The 25,437-nt window shown below is 43.6% G+C and overlaps 1 protein-coding gene across 1 annotated transcript in view; it reads right to left on the reverse strand.

The window, feature by feature from the left end:
- Positions 1-23,326: 23,326 nt before the first annotated feature.
- The window catches only part of LOC138610926 (drebrin), a 31,499-nt gene continuing 29,388 nt past the window's right edge, over positions 23,327-25,437 (reverse strand). The window contains exons 15-16 of the mRNA XM_069683805.1: positions 24,545-24,596; positions 23,327-24,430 (exon numbers count right to left, since the gene is read on the reverse strand). Coding sequence (XP_069539906.1) covers positions 24,294-24,430; positions 24,545-24,596 — 189 coding nt within the window. The 3' untranslated portion in view covers positions 23,327-24,293. The remainder of the gene's footprint in view (positions 24,431-24,544; positions 24,597-25,437) is intronic.

Here is a 25,437-nt window from a genome sequence, read left to right on the forward strand (position 1 = left end):
GAAATGTTTATCCTCGTAAAGGAGCTGTCACGTTAAATCGGCAGAGTGATTTCTCCTCTCACAGACAAAACGAATCTGGTCGCCTCATAATGAGCCCTTATTATGGCATTGTGTTTATGTTGGGCGAAACAAATTGTTATTCCTGTGGGGAGGGCTGGGGGGAAAAAAAATCTGAATGTAATTTGTGCACCACGGCATTGTCATCAGGAGTTACTGTAAAAGCAGGCGGCGTCTGAAATGTGAGCTGCTGACACGCATGCACATAAACACACACACAAACACAAAGCGTGCAATAGCAAAGCCGCACAAAAACAAGGAGTTCTGGGGCCCATAAAGACACGCTGATGGAGCGGGAGTTGTAAATGAAATGTAATGAAACGCTGCTGCCTGCTGTTGTCTTGATTCACTTCATCACATTGTGATCCGAGCCGTCATGAGACAACCACCGAAACTGACAGGCTCGAGTGTTTTTTCTACCCTCTGTTTGTGTGTAAATGTGTGTACTGCGTCTTTAAGAGAGAGGCAGATTTGGTGTGTTTATCAGGTTTGGGGTGTAAGAAATGTTGGAAAAGACTACAATAGCGCTGAGATAGAAAGTCGCTACATGTCACCATCCTGTTAAAAAGAATACCAGCACGCTAAATTGCTCAATTCCAATAACTGCCACAGACAAACCCTACAATCCAACCCTTTGATTCCCCGACGTCCATCACAACCAGTGTGTTGCTCCAGTAATAGAGAGACAGATGGCCACTGATAGCCGATGCTATGATCCTCAATTGACTCCAAAAGCTCCCACAATTACTCACTACCTCTTAATCACAGTGACCCAGTACAGTATCCAGGGCACTCCACAGGGCTCAGAGACGGTTCACTGTACAATTATTCAAATCACTGCTGAACAAGAGCAATGGATGGAAATGTTGGAATTGAGTAATTACAGGGGCAGCCAGTGGTGGCTCAAAATGCCACAAGCTGAGCGATTAAGTAATAGCCTTGTATCCACAGTAACCTTTCTGAAAGAAAGTAATATCTGTGTAATGAGCGGAGGGAAGGAGCGGAAGACATGTAACTTCTTTCATCGTCATGGAAGAGGTTTAGCTCTGTTATTGTTGGTTTGATACCGAGTTAATTAGTGGATTTATGTTTCTTTCTTATAGATATTTGGTGTTCCTGACCGAAAGAAATATCCACCATCACTGCTCTGAACTAACCCCTTCTTCCCGTACTTCCCTGACACCTGCATGTGTCCTATCATAAAGAAGAAATGGGGGAAACGTCAGTGTGAGCTTTCATCACATGGAACCAGAGATGGAGGAAATGAATACAACTTTATTATTCATCACAAGGTTGACAGGGTGAACTACTGAACACAATATATCCATTTGCATCAGCCTAACAACTGAGTCCTCTGTCATCCCCAGCATTAAGAATTGAGCTGTATCAGCCCTTCAAATCTCTGCATCCTGAAGGTAACACTTTACCTTTATTTGATTTGAACTTTTGGATCAAGCAGAGTGGATGTGTGTGTGTGTATGGTTGTTTGGAGAGGGATGGAGATCTACTGTTCTTTAAATTGTGAAAACATGAGGGCCTGTGTCCACTAACGCCTTTTTTTTTTTTTGCGCTGGCAGCACCGACAACCTCATTTTCAGAGCGCTTCTCACCGGCGCTTACTGTTGCTAGGTTACGAAAGTTGTCAGTTCCGCTTACCTCGGTAATGATCGTTAAGTCTGTTTTAAATTGCTCTGTATGCCTAATATTTGCTTTCACATAAGAGTTTTACACAGGAAAATGATGTAAAGGAATCACGTCCTGGTTGATTTTAATTGGTCGGTAAGGGAAAGGTGACATTGATGAGCACGGCTTTTTCAACTGAGACTACTGTAAGTGCAGCGACAAAAAAGGCCGACGCTGAGGGCCTCTTTGTGCTGAGGATGCTAACGCCGTTAGTGGACACAGGCCCTAACACACTAAGGGATGGTTTGGTGTAGATTAAGCCTAACTTTGTTTTTAGACATTGATAACAGCATTTTAGATTAAATATATCATTGTAATTCTTACTGTGTCACTGGGTTCGAGTGTAGGTTTGATAAACAAAACACCAAGACTTCTGTGTTCTGTATTTTGTGACTTCAAATAGAGAAGACACAATTCCAAAAGCTACATGACTATACAAATGGCATGGTTGAAAAGGAATACAGAGGAGAGGAAAGTGATACCACAATGCTGGGCCTGAAAATTGGATCAAGGCGGGTAACAGAATACCCCGTTGTTTCCTCAGCATAAGTCACCTTTGTAGACTATTACCATGAAGTATAGCTGCATTGTCCTGACTGTACGAGGTAAAAGTGGGACACAGCCACACTTAAATTAGAGGGAGGCACAGTAGTTGCATGTGTGCACACAACATTGAGGCTGGTTGCCTAGTCACAGCGGAACACCGCGCTGCATCCTGGTCCCAGGGAGCGGACTGGAGATGCTGACTCAGCCGAATCCCTCAGCTGCAGGCTGGAATTGGCCCCCAGGAGCACAATGTCTGACCCACATAACTCAACGCTACATGTAGGTACGGGACTGTACAAGCACACTTTTTACTTAGTTTAACTAACACTTCTCGTGACATTGTGTCCTGACTTAAGAAATCAGAGACGAACTCATTAGATTTATCTTCTATTCTGGTTTAACTTTGATCAAACAAATGATTTTAACCTTCCAAAACAGGAAGTAGTATTATTAAATGCTTGATTAGACTGTCCTCAAATGTCCCATGAACCTGTGTGGACATTACACAAGAATAATAACCTTGATTCTCTGTGTAATTTGTGAAGTAGCTTGCAGCTTTTTTAGTGTTAGCTGAGCTTTTGTAGTTGCCATGTACTGTTTTTTTGACCAGTTTATGGCCACACTGACCATTAAACACTGGTCAATTACACATACCCAGACACACACACACACACACACACACACACACACACACACACAGAGGGCAGTCAGATGTGTGGTGGCCCGAGGCTTGCTTGCCCTCGGCAGCAGACAGCGCGACCATCGCCTCCCATTAACCTTCTCCAAAGAGGGGGAAGAGAACTGCAAACAGACAAGAGCTGAAGACTTTATATTTAGAGGCTCTGCCGGCTATCTTTTCTGTCTTCAGTCCACCTCGAGAGGCAATGCTTGCAGGGAAGTGTAACCTGGCAACAGGTTAGGTATTCACTGATTGTACGCTTTGGAAAAAAAGATACATTTGCCGGTCTAACATGGTTAAAGTTACTTAAATTACTGTTTAAATGTGTGTTGTTGGATTTGCTTTAATCAACAGAAAGCTGGTGAAGGAGTTTAGATTAGATTTGTTACCAATTCAACGCAGAGAGAGAGAAGAGGGAAGAAAAGAGGAAACTTGGGTTCTTGTATTTACGAATGTGGCCTAGAAGAGCACTTTTATTTTCAGATATGTGCCTGTTCAGGCTCCCTTTGCCCCTCTCATCTGCTGGAAATGCTGTCCACAACATTATTCAAGATCAACATTTGTGTAAGAGTATTCTTTTGTCTGGGATTGATCTGCATCATGGCCATTTATCATGCCGCCAGGTAAAGAGAGAGAGCACTGGGAAAAGAGGGCACAGTTTCTTTCTTTCTTGGTAATATATGGAATAAAAGCAATGTATATATAAACGTTGAGTCTTTGTGCCAGACTCTAAATGTTTAAATTGGGCCACGTGTTCGATACTTTCCTTTCCAGACTTCTTTAATTAACGTGGTTCTGGTTCTTCCTCTTTGGTGGTCCTGAATGCGTCATTATTTGGATAATGTGGTTCTTCCTTCCTTCCAATCAATAATTCAAGGTGTTTTCTGACCAGTGAGTAAACAGTAAACAGGATCCTGATCTATTGAGATAACATGACCTCCATTATGTTATCATGAAGACATGAAGGCCATTGATTGGTGGGAAATCGACTCTCAGGGTGATTCAGCTCCATTTAATAGGCAACATGATTGTGAATGAGGAGGTAAGGAGATCAACTGGGCCCTACAGCGTTCGATCAATACGTGCAACTGTAACCAAAGCTGGCTAACCAAAGGCTTCTGACGTTTAATTACTCAAAAAAAAAGCATAAATTATGGAACACTCGTGGTTGTGTGAGTTACACTGGTATATTTCTATAAGTATGAAAGGTTGCGCATACTTTTCCACGCCAGGTCCGATCAGAGTCATGGAGGTAATGATCATCTGGTGTGTGTAAAGGAACGTTGTCTTAATTGTTTAAACTAACACTGGGCAACCTGTGCTGTGTTCTCCCTGGCTTACAATGGGCACTGAGGCAGCTGGCTCTATTTTGTTGTCAAATACAGGAAGGCAGGGAGGAGAAAAAAACACCATGAACTTGTATCAGTGGAGAGAGAGAGGACACTTGGTATTATTAATAGTAACAGACCCATGACAGTGAACAGAGAGGAGCCTGTGTGAGCTGCCTTTTATTTCAGCCACCCTCCCATATGCCCCTCAGCCTCCCCACGTCCCTCCACCCCGGCATCTTATGAAATATGTACAAGGCAAACAGAGGTGGGGTTGATGCGCGGACCTTCCTCCTCTATGACTAACCGCTACACGTCCAGTACCATTACTTATTTATAAGGCATGCCGTGTAAGTGCCAGAGTGGCCTCGCTCGCTTCCCTCCACGCCATAAGGGCACTTTCATAACACCCTGTTTACATTTCAACCACCAAGAGAGGAGCGATAACAAAAAAGGGATCTCCAATTAGTTACAGTGTCCAGAGCGTGGCGGGACACCGGCGGCTGCGACGCTTCTGATAAATATTTGTAGTGTGTCTTAGAAGGCGCTGGCTTGTGCTGGTCATCGTCCAGGGTTATTGGGGGAGATGAGTTAAAGACTTTTCCAGAGGACTTCAAACTACAGAGGGGGAAATATAAAACAATACAGGCTTAGTTCTAACTGAGCTCTTTAGTGCACATTTCGATTACATTCAAGGAACAGTCTGAGTCTTTACATCGTTACCTTTTAGCCTCCTTTTTGGCTGTATCTGTCTGATGCATGGGGATTTATCATAGAGGCCGGTTTGTATTTCAATGTTGCAGGGCAAGTCTATGTCCAATATTCAACATTATAACCACCGTGCATGGTTTAAAATCATTTTGCAACGCCATTCATTCCAGCCTATTCAATGATTTTAAACAGATGTACCGCACACTGAAAGGAATGATGGACGCTCAATAGCTGGATTAGATTCTCTTGATACACATGGATTGAATAATAATTAAAATCAATCCTGACAACATCATTATAGGAAAATCAATGAACACGGCAAAGCCTCTTGCAGAGCGAATACATAACAGCTTTTCACTGGAAATGTGATGTATGTGGGAGCTTTGGATTGAGGTTTCTCGGGGAGAAAAAAGAAGCACTGTTTTTGCTACTTGCTCGGAAATAAGTGGGAGGATTCATTGTCAGCAAGTAAACAAAGCAGTGTGACAAGCCAATACCCCCCACCCCCTACACACACACAGTTTGTATAGCACAACAAAGAATCAGATCAAATCTGGATTAAGAATAAAGTGCCTGTGGCATTTTACAAGCACCTACTAACTGTATAAACGGCAAGCTTCACCAGCGTACTATCCCAGTGTATCCTGCTATATGGCACGATTCACTCTGTGTAAACCCAACAGCTCAATGGATCTTTTTCAGACGCTTTTTAAAGATCAAGTCAGACTGTCTTATGTGTCTTCTACCAAAAACACTGATAGAAACAACTGGAAACATGATACAAGTTTACGGGAAGAAGGTCATTTTTAGGATATAATTGATGACTAAAAGCGGGCAGCTCAGGATAATACATAAAGGATGTCTGAGACAAAATTATACATGTTGAACATTTATTTTCCACATAAAGTATTCAGTCTGTCTCTGTATATTGTGAAAGCTAAGCATCCTCCCTCCCTTATGGCAATGTAGGTCATATTTTCCTCCAACACTGCCTCCTGAGTGTCTCAGCATGAGTCTAGCTCGGCCCCATCTCTGGATGCCACCAAACACAGAGCTGGCACTTCCTCTCGGGACGCACACACACACACACACACACATTCCGACAGAAACCCTGCCAGGCAAACCTCAGACATGTTACCAAACTGCACCACTGTCTGGGACCTCCATCGCCACTGTATCCCCAAACCACCATCCAGCGCCACGCCTCGTGGATGCAGCCTCAGGCCAGGCCAGGCCCGGCCCTGCCCAGCTGTGTGTGTGATCCAGCCCGGACCTGGCTGACACACGTCCACTGTCCATCCGCTCCATCCGCTCCATCCTTCTCCACATCTCCCACACTCTAATCTCTCTCATCACTTGTCTCTGGATGGATGGGGGCTTGGGATTGACGGCAGGCTTGTCGCCTCCGTCCTTGCCATCGCCATCTGCTTGGTGAGCTCAAGGAAAGCGAGACGAACGGTTGCACGCGTCTGCCAGCCAGCCAGCTAGCCTCGCCGAGGGCCGCTGTGTGCAAAAACTCTGTGCCGTGCCGCAGAACCTTAACTCACTGTCACAGGGCCGTCCAATGTGATTGATCTGGTCCATTTAGTCCGAGCAGCCAAGTCCGGAGGAGGCCTGGTCCTCCTGTAGCCCCTCCATCCCCCCTTCAGCCCACTCCGGTCCTGACATCCCGGCTAGCACAACACAAACACTCGAGCCCTGCCAGCTGGCCCACAGGCCTGACATGCTCTGTCTGCTTTTTAGTTAACACGCCGCAGGCCTAAAACCAGGCTTACATGGCTGTCCACTGCTCAGTCATTTTGAGGAGTAATTGAAGTGGATTAAATGAGAGTAAATGCCCACATTGTGATATGCTTTCAGTACATGATAATGTCATTTGGTTGGAAAAACAGAGTATTTTATTTTGAAAAACCACAGATAATTTGAGGTCCAGTAGGTTAAATGCAGCTGCTCTGCAGAACCAAATTATTGCTGAAGGAGAAGCTCTTAAAAATGCTCTGATTCACAAAGCAGAGATGTAAAGCACATACTTTTTATTTCTACAAAGAATATAATCACAACTTAATAAGTGATATATGAAAGAGGAAATTAAAGGGGTCATCAGCACAGGTTTGTACAGTCTCATTTTACTTCCCTGATATTATTTCCTGTTCAGCATATTTTCGTCTCCCTGTCCCTTTTATTGGACGCTCCGTGCTCTGGTTTGGCTCATTCCAGGGAAGACTTTTCGCTGGTGTTTAGTTACTATGAAAATGAGTTCCCTAGACACAGAGGTCACGGCCACAGCCCTTCATCCAGTTGCTATTTGCGCTCTGTGTGTATTACATCACTTTGAAATCAGGCTAGTCCAAAGCACTGGCTGCTCAATGCTCCCTTTTAACAACCCGAGTGTTAGTTTTTGGGATTTACCCGTCGCAAGGCTTTTACGGTTTTCCTTAAAATTCCAACCACATCACACGGGCCTATTTTTCTTTTGGACTGCTGTGGGGAAATCGATTCTCGAGCTGCTCCATTTCACTGTATAAACAGAGAATGATTGTAGATTTAGCGTTTAAAAGTCATGTAAGGTTTTCTTGAGTCGTTGATATAGGTGTGACATTTAGCCGAAACAGACGTCGCTTTAAAGCTTTAATTGTGAGCAGTGAGGCGCGGCGGGGATACAGACCTTTTGGGTTGAGGAGAGAAATTGACTCGATGTTCTGCACGTACGCTGAGTGAGTTTCAGGAACTAAGGGGAAGTTGCTGCGAAAGTTGCGTGTCCTATCGCTTTAATATTTAACAAGAGGAGAGCTTTTTCTCAGAAACTTTTTAGCATCCTTTTGGTCACTGCATTTTTTTTTCTCTTTTTTTTCTCATCTCACTAAGCCATCTTCTCTCTCTCTCTCTCTTTCTCTCTCGCTGCCTGCTATTTCTGTTTCACCTTTGCTGCAGAAGACAATCTTTGCGTTAGACACAGGGTAAAAGGGACAAAGAAAAAATTGCTGGTCCTAAATAAAAACTGAAGCCCAACTGGTCGTGCAGATCTGATATTTTTTTTCGCAAATAATCCAGAATTCTGCAGAATTGCTATTTATAGATTATGCTTAACAAGAGAAAATATGACGACATTTGCAGCATTAACTCTTCTTCGTGGTCCTCCACCAGAAGTTGAGCAAACTGAGGCAGTTGGAGCGCTCGTCTGTGAGCTTTCCAAGGACCACCATGGGAACTTCACAAGAGGGGTTGGCTGGAAAGATTGTGGGAGAGCCGTGACAGTGGAGGGACTTTCCTCATGTGAAAAGGCCGAGCTGTCCAATAGAAAAACACACCACTACAAACAAAGAGCATCCGTGACCCGATAATGAGGAACTCTGAGTTTGATCCGCAGCAGCAGCTCCCCTGTTTTTTTCTGCCGTCTCCACATTCCTAATCGCAGCCAGGTTAATTAAAGAATCCTTTTCTTAATTCCCCCAGAATATAATCATGACACTTTTACAAGCAGCAAGGTAATATGATCTCATATTTTTGTTCGGTGCTGCTAACCGTGTTGCAAAGTAGTTTTAAGCGTGTCTCCGACGGTGACACCTCGTCATGGCGCGGTATGAAATGGTGCTGAAGTTGAATGAGACTCAAACAAAAGCGTGAGGGAATTAGTACATGCGAGGCACATTTCCAGAAAGTGTTTATGTTCTTCTTAAAGCCTTTCTCTGGCAGAAGCGATTACATGAACGTCTCCTACTTATTTGTTTTCATCTGAACGTTTGGCTGAGGGGTTTATCCATCTTGACAAGCACATAATATGGCTTTTGGTGCTGTGAGGGAGAAAAGGAGAGATGGGAGGAGAGAGAGAGAGAGGGAGAGAGAGGGGCGAGGAAATGTGAAAGTTAAAACAGAGGTTCTACAGTGGGGTTTTATCACTTCTCTTGCTCTTCCCTTCCTCTCTTCTCTTCCTCAACATGCTTAACCCCCCAAAGATGTGTAGAAAGATCACAATAATCCCCTCGAAATGACATTAGTCTTCACTCTCCTCTTTGAGTAGGTGGAATGTATCGGAGCCAAATTACTGACGACACTCTAGGGTGTTGGGAGCGATACGATAAACACATAAAGTTCCCAATGTAATTTGATTAAGTCTAAAAAGTATAAATACGCTGTCTGCTCAGCATTACATGCTAAGCCAATTAGAAGCTCTACAGTAAATGAAATTTGGTCTGTGTGATAGTTTGAGTTGAGTTTCTCAGCAGTTTATATTTATCTTGTAAAATAGTGAACATTTACTGTGAGAAACTTTCCATCGTCCGCTGTTGGTCACTGACAATCCTTTGGAAGAACCACAAGAGTATACAATTGGTTATAAATAAGAAATAAAACACTCACACAGGCTGTAGGTTATATTTGATCACACTCAATCTCGGATCCCATCGGCTATAGTCTGACAACGATATCGCCTCTGGGGACAACGGTGAACATGCTGGGGCATGTAGCCAGCGGTTAGCGCTAAAAGACTTCTTTTTTCGGCGTGCAGCATTGTTCACAGAAAAAGAACCTGTTTTTCTTGTGATTGACTTTAATTAACGGGTCTTAACTTTGCCGAAATTTCATGATGCAGATTTGTAAAAAGTAAAAGTGAAGCTTTGTCAGGTCTGTCCTCCAGAGGAGAAGAAAACTACTTTCAAAATGCTCGTTTGTTGAGCGGAGGTCGGATCGATCAGTTCTGATGCATTCGAGGAAGTCGGGAAATCTGAACGCTGAACAGCTTTTGTAACACCGCGGTCAAAAGAATTTATCTCAAGTTGAATTTTAGATGTAGAACAGATTGTTAGCTGTTAGCATGTAGATATCTGTTTGAGAGATTAATAAGAAACTAAATCATCATCAGATGACGCTGATGGGAGCCGGGATGTCATTATGGTGCATAACATTCCGCCTGCTTTTGCTCTCCACACGGACTGTTTTTCCTGCATACGCCGCAGCCTGCTGGTACGTGATTGGTCAATATTACTCAGACTAAAAACGTAGTACAAACGGAAACCAGAACACTTGCCATCCTTTGCCGTCCCTAAAATCCACGGCCCTTCCTAATATATTAGATCACACTAGAAAATGTTCTATAATGTTTTTCACCAACCAGAACCAAAGATCAGGGCAGAAAATACTGTTTTCGTTGCAAAACAAAAAATCCCAAAAAGGGAAACTGCATAATACTGTCTGCTTGGATTGTCCTCTAACATACTGTCTCAACCACTTGGCCACTACTTGAAGCAAACTTCAAAATAGAGCATTACAGAATGTGGACCTCTCCCTCCGCCAATGGTGCATTTGAACGTTGCAGAAAGAGCACCAAAGTGCTTATTTCTACTCCATCAGATGGGGAGCCTGGGAGGCTGGATGGAGTGCTCAGCTCCTAAAATTGCTGCCAAGATATACCACTGACTTTTCAACCAGCTTTCACTTACAACAATGTTAGACAGGAGAGGATTGTAGGGGCCCTTCTTTCCTTCTCTGTAGGGGTATTTACCGCTAAAATATTTTTGTTCAGACCCTGTTTTTTGCTCCAGTTTTATTCTAACAGTTTGATGGGGTTTTTTTGTTCAGATTTTTAATGTTTAAAATGCGTCTACCTTTCTATCCTGTAACTTAACCTCCCGGTGGCGCATGCATATGTGTGACAGTGTTTTTGCAGCCCATATAGTTCTGCATGTGTGTGGCTGTCTGTTTGCCGATCCACTTCCCCCCGGTGTGTGAAGTGTTGGATAATTAGCTGCCTTATCAGCCTGGGACACGGGCAGTCTCCTCTCCACTGACAGGTCATGGAGCCCAGGACCAGCGGGAGGTTGGAGAAAAGGAGGAGGTGGGATGATAAGGCCACAGGAGGAGAGACAAGGAAAGAGAGAGAGAGAGAGAGAGAAGGAGCTGAAGGGAGAGAGGGGGGAGGGGGCAGACAAAACCTGAGAGAGAGAAATGGGATGAGGAGGCAGACAGAGGAGTAGACAGAGAGATGGAGCAGTTAAAAAAGGGGGAGACAGTTAGGCCCCGCAAGGACAGAGCAGCTGCTGCGGCCTATCAGCTCCTCCGCGAGACCTCGGCACTCATTAGCATAAATTCGAATGACAAATGTGGCCCGCTTTGGCAAAGACTAATTAATTCACGGAGGGGGAAACTCACCAGAGTAAGAATTCAAATCACTCAGTGCCACGGGCCTGAACAAGTGTTAAGAGGGAGCATGTTGAGCTCCATTGTGTTTTGGATTACTACAGTTGCCTTACATGTCCTGAAAAGGTTACAGCTTTCATTTCAGTGTTTGAGCTCTGCTTGTTTTTTCGTACACACATTCCCTCAGTATTCAGGTTGAGCGCTCAGTTTAAGTTTTTAAAGGCTCAATGTTGCTTTTTTTTTACTCCATATTTACTCAGTGTGTGTGGGCGGGTGTGATTAGGTTGATTAGGTTGTGTTCGGTATATTTTCACAGGCGCACACACACTCAGGACTTGATGATTTATAAGAGGGAACAATGGAGTGAAAAAGATTGCTTCGCTCTGAAGTGACGGCAGGCTGTGCGGCCTGAGGAACACAGGGGAAGGATAAGTGCTCCCCCTTGTGTTCAGCATGTATTCCTCTGCTTCTAATCCTGTCTCAGTCTGCTTTCATACACTATTATCATGCTCTGTAGGACAGTGTAACTCCAGGTCACTATATAAATGATATTGCGCTCTGTCACTATGGATACCTGAGCAAAGTTTTGCACATCACATTTCCTTTCCTCTTAGCTGAGTTACCTCATTTTGTCCTCTCTTCGCTTGGATGAAAAAGACGTAAAGTCTGCCAACGAAATGTCCGACTCCTCAACTTCTGTTAACAAGCCGATCGCTCTCAGGGGATTTGTGCAAATTGAATCAATCCAACATGTTGGCAAGTGACACCGACTGGCGTGTGGGGCCTAAACGATCCATTTGAGTGCGATTATAAAGTGTGCGCTTCGTGCTCCGGCTCCTCTTTGTTCTCCACTTTACAGCAGGCTTAACTCATCAAGTCCAGGTGTTCCTGTGTGTGTGTGTGTGTTTTGGAGAGTGTCTCAGTCTCTCACACGGTTTCTCTTTACTTCTGTCTCACTCTCTCCACCGTCTTATGACTTTTCTATTCCTTTTCCTCCCTCTTCCAAAAGCACACCAAGCTCCGCCAGGTGCAACCGTTTTCCTCACCAAATCCCCTGTTAAAGACCCCACAACGGTTGCCCAAAAGCACTCCCTGCTAAACCCGGCTCTTCCTGCACCATAATTACATCAAAACAGAACATGTTGTGCAGGGTGCGCACTATTTATACATCCACATCCAGAGCCAGTTTTTCCTTTCTATGCTTTCAAGGAACAACCTTCTGCATCGGCTGTGTGGGTGCATGTGTGATTTGGGGTGGGTGCTGTGGGAGTTAATGGTGGTAGTTAGCGGCAGTAGGATGATTCTCCAGGTGGCACAAAGAGGCCCCAGTCGCCGCTGCCCATTACCAATTACCCCAAGACTGGTACACCTGTGAAAGGCATTATAACTTGACCAGAACACTGAAAGTAGGTGGTTCTCGTTTTGTCTGACAGTGGCGGACAGCTTAAGCGATTTGAAGGCGATGCTATAACCAACTGGTGGTTCAAAAGGGATCATTCAGGCAAAGCCACAACTATTATAGGCCTACTATTCATATCTGTGCATGAGGCCATCACTGTTTCCATCCCAGCTCTGTATGTAATATGATTGCGCTCTGGTTTAAACTACAGAATGGTCTTTGTTGGACAGATCTCATAATGGTGCAATGTTCCAGGCTGTGATGGGCAATTATACTGTAGGCCCCGGCATTTATTTATTCAATACCATTGCTACCATGGCAATGACGTTTGTCTCATTCACGCTAACTTGTGTCGTTTAGCATTTCATTTTACTTCCTCACACATTCGCAGACAGAAATTAGTCATCAATGCAGTAAAAAGTCAAAGGAGGACACTTTTTCACATTCAAGCTCATCAAGTTGAAAAACTCAATGAATTAAGTTCCTTGTTTAAAGTGTGTGTGTGTGTGTGTGTGTGTGTGTGTGTGTGTGTGTGTGTGTGTGGTGGTTGGTTTTAAGGGTTAGGAAGTGGACCTGAGGTTGAACAACAGGAGCAAATGAAGCACACCAAACACTAAGAACAAAGCACCTCCGAATGAAATAGAAAAGACTTCAGCTTTTGTCTTATGATAGAGAGACTAAACTGACAATTACATTTATTAAAAAACTATTTTTTACTGTTTAATATACAGTACTTACAGATTAATGTTGACACAGTTCGTCAAGTTCATTAAGAGCATATTTTCATTTCATTCATGTTGTTTGCTGTTTTATTTTGAAAGTCACCCTTTTCTGTAGCTGTGTCCCAATTCAGGGGCTGCATCCTTCAAAGAACGTATTTGAAGGCCGATTGTGTCACAGCGGTGCATCGAAAGCTGTCCCAATTCGAAGGCTCCTTCAGATGCAGCCGACAAATGCGTCTTCCTTTTCCAGGGCTGCAAAGGATCCATCAGGTGTATCCTTTACGGCCCAACGTATCCCGAGATTCATTGTGCGCCAATTCAGATGAGACGGCGGACTCTTAAGCAGCCGAAAAATAAACTTTTAAATGTAAAAGTTTTCAGTTTCAACTCAATCCAATAGCTAGCGTTACACATGTTTGAAAAAACATGATATTTAAAATAATAGGTGACGTGACATTCGTTATGCTAGCTAGTTAGCCTGCTAGCTATCTGTTGCAAGGCGACAGGAGCGCAAGGGTAAGGGCAGGAACAGCTGGTGACAAACAGGAAATCCTCCGTAGGCCAGAGCGTCTCATTTAAGTTAGGCTTAAACGGTCCATGCAGGCTATGAATGGCGCATCCTCTGTAGACCGCCTCCTTCGAAGGCTGCAGCCCCTGGATTGGGACACAGCTTCTGTCTTTCAGATCCCTGCTCAGTGCGTCTCCTGCCTCACGTGTCAACCTGGCCCTAATTAGACCCACCTGTGTCTTGTATGTATGTATACCCTATATGTCTTCCCTCTCATTACCAGTGCGTTGTGTGTTCCTTTGTGTCGCCTCGTTACAGCAATTTTTCTAGTGAGTCATTTTTGCGTGTACGACCGTAGCCTGATTTTTGCCTTTGCCTTTTTTGCTTGCCCCTTTGGATTACTGTTGTGGTTACCTGTGTACCGAACCTGGACTCTGCCTTTTACTTCTCCCTGCCTTGTGTGAGTTGTGCATTTTTGAGTGCAGGCAAATCCCTCCAATATTATGTGAAGAAAATATCTTCAAGAGTCATCTTTTATGGAAGGGAATGTCCTTCTGCAGGGTACATGTACAAATACGGCAAAGAAATTCAATGCCCTACACTCACACTATCAACTTTATGTGTCAGGACGAGCAGCTTTGACAGGTTGAGGGGACACTCACATCAGGGATAAGTCTGAGGAGCTCCAGAGACAGAGATACAGTAGAACACCCCACAACTTTAAGCCTCTGAAATTGACATCAAAACCCAAATCGTACTTATTCTGACAAAATTTCTGAAGACACTATGTCACAATCCCTCTCACTTTGACCAAGGTATGGCTGTTGCTACACCTTGCAGTCCCCACCGCTGACGCACATGGAGCAGAGAGGAAGGGAGTGGAGGGATCATGGGAGGAAATGGTTTCATGGCTGAGCTGACTGTTTGAATTAGTGTATCTGAAATGGGCATCGTCTGCTAGCACTCTGACATGGTGTTGCTCTCGCCTTTGGCATGCATCCATCCCTTCAGACTGACACACATGCACAAGCACGCACACACGCAGTCGTACACAGAAACATACGCGCACACTCACACACGCCAGACACACGTCTTGCATTTAGCTTGCCTTCCTCCGACCTCCCCGCTGAGTCTGACACAGCACCCATGATCCTTTGCCTCGCGGGCTGTGAGCTGTCACAGTGACGGGGCATGAGGAGGCTGACATGTGACACTGCGAGACAGGATCAAATGTGTCATCATCTCCTCAAACAAAGAAACAAAGAGATGAGAAACTCTCCATACAAGCTAATTTTTGTCATGAATATCACTGCCAGGTTTCAGTGTTTCGACTAATTCAATTTCGTCATTTCATTTTTTTGCTGTTTGGATTCCAAACGGATGGAGATTTGAAAGAAATGAACAGAAGACAATACTTAAAATACTTACGCGTTGACACATTCCCAATTAATAGTTTTACTTGATTCATTATTGTGAATGTTTTTGATATTCTAATGAAACAAAGAGCCGACTGAGCAAAAAGAATTGGACCCATATCAAGTTGAAATAACAGAAAAACTATACAGTAGATGAGTGAACTCTGAAGCTCAATTATTATGTGATCTGAGCAGGCTGAGGTGTTAAAATTAGATTAGTGTGGTAATCCTCTGCTCTACTCCTGTGCCTGACAAGCTGTCGCCAGGTAAAGCACATGCCGAACACACACACACACACACACACACACACACACACACACACACACACAAAGCTGTCCAGGTCTCACCAGCTTAGTCCAAGCTGTCCTGGGCCGTCCAGGCCTCTGCTGCGCTAGCCGACCACACATCCACACATCAGCCCTTTATTGTTCCTTCCACTGTGGTAATGGAAACAGAGTCAATGTGGCACGGAGCAGGAGGAAGTGGTGGCCAAAGACTGCGGGCCCGGGGCCCTGCACGGCCCCCTCCATGGTTGGCATATCGTTACTAACACACACTCATTCACACATAACTGCACACAAACCTGTCTTTCCATACCTCTCTGGATTAGACACATACACAGTTACGAGGGTAGTTCGGAAAGCCGCACTGTAGTGAAAACACACACCGCCCCTGCATCCCTTCCAATGGTAGGAAATCCTGGACAAGTCGAGCACATTTAGAAAAATACTTGAGGTTTTGGAGAAATTAGGATCACCTCATCTCGGAGTAACGTGATGCTGGTTATATTAAAAAATGAAGGGGAGCCCATATGGAAGCCATCGCTGACTCCATACAAATCAAAGCAACTCCAGCCCGGCTGCTAATGAGGGTGACCGTGACGTTTTTATGTTGTTATCCTACTGTGTGGCTTAGCTAATGGCTGGATAGGATGGGTGGTTTCATCCACACGCGCGCAGGAGGGTCCAGGCGGTATTGTTACAGCCTAAACACATTTTTATGGTCTTTGTAGCCTTTGTGTTGAAGTATCAGCTCCACACATTGCAGGTAAGGTTTAGTGGCTGGTTCGTAAGCTGGATTTATTTACTTTAAATGTCTCACAGCGAGCTAAACCAACACAGGGAGACTGTGCTCTGTTTACAGTGAAACAACAAATACCTCAGCAGGGTAGGAATAAGTTAAAATAGAATTGAAAATATGCTTTAATTTTCATGCTCCAGGCCTTTTAAAATCTACAAACAGTACTATAAAATCACTGGTTTTATTCCTGTATTGCTCCAGTAGCAATAGCGGCGCCATGCAGGGAACTGTGATTAGGGGAGCTATAGGGGCTGAAATGCTAACAACATGTGCGAATGATTTTTGACAAAACAAACTGAACATGAGATCCAATTTTTTTAATTGAAATGCAAGTTTCTAAATGTACAACATAAGCATAATGCATAGAAAAAGTAGCCCTCAACACCCTCAAACAATCACATTCAAAATCATGAAAAGTATCTGTGAATTTTCAAAATACTGTGAGCAAGACTACTGTAGCACTGGAGTTGAATACTTTATGGTAAAGAAGATTTTCTGAAGTTACAATAGAAACAGCAACACACATCTCCAGCTAGCTAGCAGCTGCCTGCGGGCTAACGTTAGCCCGAGTCACGGAGCACAAATTGAAGTAGCTTATTTTCAGCTCAGAATGCTCCCTTACAATATCAACGCAGCCCCTCCTAACATCATTGCATAGCCTCGTTTCCGACCCATAATCTGTAATTCTGCAGCCTGATACACGGGAATGATAGACGCAATATAACCTTTACAGCTCTTTATTATGCTAACAATCTGACAGTGAACTGGGCAGAGGCATATAGAATTAGGCACAGCTGTTTCAGTGAAAACATTACAACACAGGCTCTTAGTCCCACCAGTGTTGTGGAGCTGTGTTTAGCTTGCCTCTAATGAATTAAGTCGAGCTCTTCACAGCTGACAAGCACTTATCCTCCAGGCACAACTTACATTTCAACGTGATGCTGCTTATGGCCCAAAAACACATGCGCAGTATCACAACTGTTTCACTTCTTTCACAACTGGTGCGCAGTAGGAGAGAAACAGAAACAGTGCTTCAGGGATTTTCTTTTTTTGTGGCGACAAAGAGAAAAGGGAATTTTATTTTCCAGTAACAGATTACTTTTTATGAAAAAGTAATGGAACAACGGATTACTTGAACCGCGTTTTGTTACTTGTTACAACAAAAAAGTAATCTGAGTATTCTAACGGATTAATTCGTAACGTGTTACCCCCAGTACTGGTGGCAACAAAAGTGATGTGATCCACAAACTTATTGTATTTTCCCCAAAACGATTTGACACGTATTTACTCCAACACTAGAAACTGCTAAAGTTATGTGTGTTAATGTTGTCCCACACATGCAATGAGACCCACAACGGTACAAACCCACCATTCAAATAAAGGAAGATAGCAAAGGTCAAAGGTCATCAGTATTTGGTCACTGGAAAGTAATTCATAAATGTATTAATTATTTATTTAATGAATCCATAATTATTTCATCACAAAATGAGTTGTTGTTGTCCAGTGGTGCTTTCAAATGTTCTAATTGATCTTACTGTGAACATTAAATGGTCTGAGTGCTGCCCCTGGCTGCTGTGTGAATGTGTCTGTGTGAAAGATACAGCGCGCGTCTGTATATTTGTGCATCTGTGTGCCTGCGTGCTCCTGTGCTATCAGTCTTGGTCAGGTCCCCGCCTGCGTGTGTTAAGGTTTGTCTCCCCGTGTTGTTGCAGCCTGTGTAATCATGGTATTAATTATTAGCTGTTTGCTCTCCATCATCCCCGTCCCCTGGGGCGGGCACCGTGCCTGCGCTGCCAAGGGCTGGCTCTGGGTGTCTCATCCACTATAAATCTGCACGGTTAACATCACAATCATTGGAACAGCAGTGTGAAGCACCAAGGTGTCTTATGCAGGCTGAAAAAATGTCTGTTTTTTTATGCTTTTGCATGAAAACAAAGTTTCTCTTCTGCCTTTCTTTTTTATTGCCGTGCGTTTTTTCAGCTACATTAAACGATTCTGTGTTTAAAAACCACACTTTTAGCCTGAAATCATGTAGTTCAGCCAAGAAATAAACAATGTGTCCCCATGGGCTTAGCCTAAATGGTGTGAGAAAAGATGTCTCACTTTATCCTGCTTAATGTCCTCAGGCCACGCTGGGAATTAGTCTCAACTTTATCTGATCTCATATGTGTCCTTTTCACGCACTGCCACCGGCAAATCCCCATCACTCACGAACACACACACACACGCACACACACACTCATACACACGCTTATGTACGTTTGTCTCCCTCAAATGCCACCATCGGCATCGCTCCTTCAAAGATACTTGTGAAATGAATTGTCTGAGAGAAAGTCACAGCATCTGGCAGTGATTGTGGTGCCACAGGCAATGTGTGTGTGTGAAACCTGGCGTGTGTGTGTGTTTGAGCGAAAGGGAGGACAGGGGCTTTCACCCTTGCTAGTCTTTAGGGTAAGGGGCAGCTAACCCCTTTTATTGGGCACCATATCATCATGATCTACTTTGACAATATTTCTCTTTCCTTCTTCTTTCTTTAAACCTTTGAATGTTTATTAAGATATATGAAAATGTGTACAATCAGGAGCCATCCAAAACATTTAAAGTCATTTACAGGATTGAAAGCAATTTAAAAAATCATGAGATTAAACCTAATTATCCGTCATTTATCCTGGACGATTTTTGCTTTAGTTGCCTTTCAGCGGGTTACCACAGTCTCTGTCATGTTTCCCATTTCTTTCACATTCAATGACAGTCATAAAGAGCAGAGAAGATCATTTTAGCAAAACACATTTTACGTCAATTTACTGAATGGAAACATAAATGATCGGTAAGAAGAAAAATCCAATAACCCAAACCAGAGAGCGAGAGAGAGAGATTTCTTCTGGAGCCACAGCCGAGTTAATAAAATTCACTTATGGCTCTCAGAGAAACAACAGCTTTTCATTGTCCACGGTGAACGGATTGAAGATGAGGTAACAGATTTGGACGCGCCTGTTGCTAGATTCAAAGCGTGATTTTTTTTTTCATCTCAGGAATCAGGAAAATAAAGCATTTGTACCGAGTTTGTTGCATTAATTAACATCTACCAATGTTCCCCTGTGGTTTCCAACCACTTTGAAGCTTCCTGCACAATAGACTGAGAGACTTAACCATTTACGAACTGAAGGAGGAAAAAAATCCCTGTGATTGGATCACAAAGCCACATGTTGGCTGATTGTTAGCACAGGAATGGTATCGTAAAAGCAAAAACCGCCTCTTGGGAATCATGTCAGGAAAAATCCCGGGGAGGAAATGCTGCCAACTTTAGTCTTCACCATTGACTGGTTTAAAGAGGTTTTTTAAAATCCATTTTCTTCAACACAGAGAGATGCTCTAATCCTCTGTGCATTGTTAGGGCTGTGTGGGACTGGCCGAGGGAAAAAGCTTTTTGATGGCAATGGAGGGGAAGGGAGCTTTGCCAAAGAGGGCTTCAGAAGTTAATGGGCCGGTTTCTATACTGACAGTAAAATCTTGGCTGCAGCCATCAGGAGCTCGCGAGGCGTTATCTTCTTCAGCGGTTTTGAAGATTATCGTAAAAGAGAAAACAGAACACGACAATGTCAAGAACAAGAGAGATGTCTAACAGCAAAGGTTTAATCAAGACTTACAGCAGATGGAATTACCACCAGGCTAAAGCTGATTTATGTTGAGGAGGCTGAATAGTTGAGAGAAATTCTTCCCAGATAACAGTCGTAGCATCGAGATCATCTCGCAAGCAGTGCCGGATGCACCACCAAGGGTTGCAATGGAGTTTCTAGCGCCGGCGGGGTGATGTTTGATCCGACAGATGAAATGTTGCCCGTGGTAACTGTTGCCCCTGCAGAAGAAAGAGCAAAAGAGAAAATGAGATCCATTTTCTCTTACATTCAGGTGCTTACAAACACAGATCTGTACTTCAGCGAGGGGAAGAGAAAAAGCGGAGCGTCTTAAGTATTTTAAGAATAACACGGCACGGCTGAGCGCTGCCAAACCTTTACGAAAGCAGGGGATTGTGGGTACTCAAGCACTTTGGAGAGGGGAAGATCCAACCAGGCAGTCCTCTGGCACTAATATCGGTGAGGTAATCTAAAGCCTTGAGAACAGCCGAGGTGATATCGGCCTTCATGTCCCATTCGCTCACATTGCACACACCCGGTGCTTGCAGCTGCAGTAAAGAAGGAAGGCTGAACAAGGAGTTATAAGACTGCTGTGGTAAGATGCTTGTCTCCTGTAAACTGACACCTCTCCCAAACATGTAATTAATCACAAAAAGTTGCAGCAAACTATTAGTTAGACGATGACAGGCCTGGGTTGAGGAGTGACAGGGAGAAGGAGGTTGCTTCCCAAATAGGGGCTTCAAATGGTGGGCGTCTGTGCTTGTGTGCGTGCATTTTGTGTGAGTCTGTGCTTATCCTCCCCTCCCAGTATCTCAGGGTTTGCAAGAATCTCCTTCTGAGCACAAACCCAGCCAGTACGCCATGAGCCATCAGCAGCCAGGTCAGATTAGGTGTCTGTCGTTGGCCTTTGTGCTGATAACACTACAATGAGTGGCACTTCCCTACCGCCACTTCACCTCGGCCGTCCCACACTTGTCAGTCCTCCACGGGTCAGATAGAGTCTGTCAGTTAAATAAGAGATAGAGGGAAAGCAAGGAGGAGGGAAGGGGGGTTGGTCTGTGTTAGTTTAGCAGCCTAGTTGAAGGGTTTTTGTAACTGATGAGGGTCAGAGAAGGAAGGAAGAGCCTAAAGATAAAGGGCAAAGGGGAGGGAAAGTTGATGGGGTCTTTCTATCAGTCTGCTTAATCTGAAGGGACAGGGGATCTCTGGAGTTGTGGGGATGACCATAGGACGGGGATGTGGCTGGAGAGAGAGAAAGGGGGACACGAATGTCAGGAGCAATCTGCCTTCAAAGTCTCCTCTCTCATTAAATGTGTCCTTCGCTCTTTGTTTGTTTACCGATGTAGAAACATGTGTAGGTGTTGTGATATAAGTTTCCTTTTTTTTCCTACCTGATTAAAACTTTAACTAAGTATTTTTATTTCTCAATCGCATTCAAACACGCTTTCCAAGGTCTTCTCCTTGCAACCCAATTAGTATTTCATAAGAGGCTCATCACCTTTTCACACATATCACAGCTGATTAGCCTTCTGGGATAACCTCTGCAGAATAGTCGACTGGATGGATTTAGTCACTCTGTCAACAGGCATCAGTTCAGGCAGGATGAGACCCATGTCAAACATTACCTCTCTATTTCAGAACAGAGGCACATCTGCCAAACGCTGTTATTGAACTGGCACCACCAGAGCGTAACCTTAACCCCCCCCCTATAAATATTAAAGGTGTATGGTTAAGGAATATTAATGTCATATGCAATCAATCATTATTACCCCAGGGGAAAATCCTGTTTGAGGTGTAGCAGCATTAGTAATTTTTAGCTTTGGAAATGTCTGGATATCCCGCGTCTAAAATGTGTGTAACAATGAGCCTCCTCTCTGCTTGTCAAAATATTTTGCCTTTTGTCCTGAGGAATCTGTTCATTTCAGAGAGCGCTGCCTCGGTAATGCTGCCACTGACAGGCAGGAAAAGGCAATGTCTCCACCTATAGGTGCAAATGGAGTACTACAATTCACCAGCTCTTCTTTTTATCCAATGCATTTTAGAAGCAATGCATGCAGGCAGAGTCCAATGTGATTCAAATCAAGTTCTGTCAAGATCGGTCTTTTTAATGTGCATGAGACAAGAGTCTTTTTTTTTTAAAACCAATAAAAACCACTGTGTCTTTAACAATATAAGTTGATGGCTAGGTCCACTATGAAAATTTTCAGTTGCTTTAAAACTATTTAAAAAGTGGGAAATATCGTATGTGCCTGTGTAACTGAGAGCATTTTTGCCTTTCATAGGACAGCTGAAGAAGAACCAGGAAATACTGGGAGAAGAGACTGGGAGATGACATGCGGCAAAGGACTGAGGACGGGAGACGAGCCTGCAGCCGCTGCATCAAGGACTGAGGTCTGTATATGGGACGCCTGCTCTACCCACTGAGCTAAACCAGCACCCCATTGTACCTGACTCTTTTACCTGACTCTTGCAAAATTAGTTATTTCCGACACCCAACTAAAAGTAAGAAAGCTTTCATTTTTTCCCGTCATTGCTCCGGCCATGCCACCACTTATTTCCCATGTCTTTCTGTGTGTCTCCCTGTTTTCCCTCTCTGTGTGTGCATGTTTGTGTGTGGGCATGGCTTCCTCCTGATTGCTGCTCACTGAATCCACCTGCTCCAATCTGCACACCTGCCCTCCATCTAGTTGTCAACCCAACAGTAACCCCCCAACCCCTGCTTTTCACCCACTCATCTCCACATCGTTGTTTCAGCTACAGCTGTAGACGTTTGCTGTGTTCGAAATGCCGTACTATACTAGCAGTACGTAGTGATTTGGTCAAAATGTAGTATGTAGTATGCAAACAAAAGCAAAATTTGCAATGCCAAGCGCTGAAACGTCACAGCGGCAGTTGAAATGGCAGACGGCAGCTGAAGAGCAGAAGCACTATAGTTAAAGAAGCAGCTTTTTGCTGTTGGTGGGCTTTTGTTTACTTCCGCTTACCAAAACCAGAAACTGGTACCTGGCTTTGCTTACTGCAAAATATATTTGAACACCTCTGTACTACACACTACCGCCAAACGCAGTATGCAGTATACTGTATGGCATTTCAAACACAGCCAACGTCTCAGGCTTACTGTTTCTGAAATCTGAAGAAGTCTTTGTCTCTCTGCCTTGGGATCACCGCTCTCCCCATCTACCTTCCTGCTTGGCCGTCTGCTTAACCTGCCCGCTGGATACTCACCTCCTCGCCTTTTCTCCACTCCACCAGCCACGCTCGCACCCTCGCCTCGCCCCTTGTCAGCCATCTCTCTTTTTCCCTTCACAACCTTGTGGACATCAGTCTCCCATCTCCATCTCCCTTTCCTTGCAATAAACCTGCTCCTCTGCGCTAACTAACATGAGGAAATGTCAGTATTTGAAAAGAAGAATAAAAGCACGATAAGGAAGTTTGAGTTTGTAGATGGTATATATTTGTAAGTTTGGGGTAAATACAAAGAACATACATCATACAAACATAAAAGCCAGGAATAGAAAAAGAGAGGATCTTTGATGTTTTTATACATACATACAGATATTACAGAAGGTTAAAGATTCTCATCTGTGTGTGGAAATAATGTTTACACTTCTTATAATCTAGGAAAAATTAAGATGAGACATAATGTATGGAACATAAGAACAAAATTACATCCATCTCACAGAGTGACAGAGACATACAGGTGTCAACACCTCTGCTTGTTGATCCTTTTTAATGCTGCTTCTCTGGTTTAGGTAATTAAAATGTGCTGTGAGGCTGTCAGTAACAAACACGGTGCTACGATATAAACTCAAATACAGGAAGGTGATTATAAGATGACGTCTCATACATGTTTCTTGATTATATATACCAGGCGAGATCAGTACATTATTTTTTGAGTAATGTAACACTCACAAAGCAAACGGTGAGCATGAAGGAATGGTTGTTATACGTGTGGATCAAAAAGAGGAATATACACTATAAAAATCTGTTTGTGTTTCTTACAAGTAAAGCAGGTTTGTGATCATTTGTCACAGAGATCTGATCCCTCCCACCGACGCTCCTGCTCTGTCTCAAAAGGTAATAAGTTATTTTGGTCCAAGGGAAAAGGTCTCCGATGTTTTATCCGAGAAAATGAGGCTGGGTAATTTCTGCACGCTTGTGAGAATATTTAGTTTTCTCAACAAAAAAAAAACAAAACATCAAAATACAGAGTCACACTTGTTCTTTATGCTTTCTACAAAACAGAGAGTCACATTTTTCTTTATCCTTCCTACAAAACAGAGAGTACAAAGTTTCAGTGGGAGGATTAAGGTAAAAACATGAACAAACGTGAGGGGAGATGGTGTCCCTGAGTGTGTGTGTGTAAGTCTGCATGTGTGTTAGTGTGTCTCTGCCTGCCTATATGGTCTCCACATAATTGGCAGGGAACAAGCCTTGACGACCATCTTTGCTCCACCCCCTCCACCAGGCTTTGTCCACCGTTTCCACATCCCTGATGATGTCACCAGGTTCAAAGGAGATCTCGGATTCGTCCTCTGTGGGAAACGCAAGATAACATGGTGAAGACCCACTAATCACAGAGTAATTACTGTAAGTGGAGGCACTTTATGTGCACATGCGTGGCGATTATGCTCTAAATGGCAGCTTACCTGCTTGGTAGTCATACAGAGCTCGGACGCACATCGGTTGCTCGGATAAAACCTGAATGAGAGAAGAAAGTCAGAGAAAGGTTGTGATCATGAAATAAACAACAGGAAAAAGGGAAATTAAATAATTCTTACAGACACATTCTTCATTTGAACCATAATTTGAAAAGATATAGCTGGTGATATTTTATATAATTTATTTTAAATCCTTCATATACCTCTGCTGCTGTAGTACTCAGTGCTGAAAGCAATATGTATTAATCCTCTGCTGAAAATAGTCCCCAACAACTGCATTATAAAAACTCCTGTTTAGGTAAGTTTTGCTGAAAACGTAAGAACCAAAATAATTGGAAAATTACTAATTTTATGTTTATCATGTTTTCAGGTTGTCCGTCTGTTCTTCAATCTTTCTGTCCCATTTTGTCAGCACCATATCTTCAGGGTGCTAGGAGGAAAACGCTTCACATTTAGTACAAACTTACACTAAGACTCAAGGGTAAACTCATAAGAGTTTGGGTGGTCAACAGTAAAAGGTCAAGGGTCAACATTTTTTGCCTTAACTCAGGAATTATTATACTGATTATGATCAGATTTAACACAAATCTCAAATAGGACACAATGATGAAGTAAAGACATTCTAGGATGTTTGTCCCTGTTTGTGAACTGGATATTTCTGGAATGCCTCGAGCATCCACTTTGATTCAAGGGTGAATTGATGAGATTTTGGTGGTTAAAGGTCAAAGGTCAAGGTCACTATGACCTCCTGTCTATCCCATTTTTAAGAATGCAGTATCACAGCATTGCCTCCAGGGAAGTTTGTTTCATCTGTGTTGTTTTAATTTTTTATCCATCCGAGAGAACAACAAGGTTGACAATCTCCCAGCTCTGCCTCTGGG

Source organism: Semicossyphus pulcher, unplaced genomic scaffold, assembly GCF_022749685.1.
Source record: "Semicossyphus pulcher isolate SPU_LCO1_2020_fin unplaced genomic scaffold, fSemPul1.0.p SCAF_6, whole genome shotgun sequence".
Classification (NCBI taxonomy): Eukaryota; Metazoa; Chordata; class Actinopteri; order Labriformes; family Labridae; genus Semicossyphus; species Semicossyphus pulcher.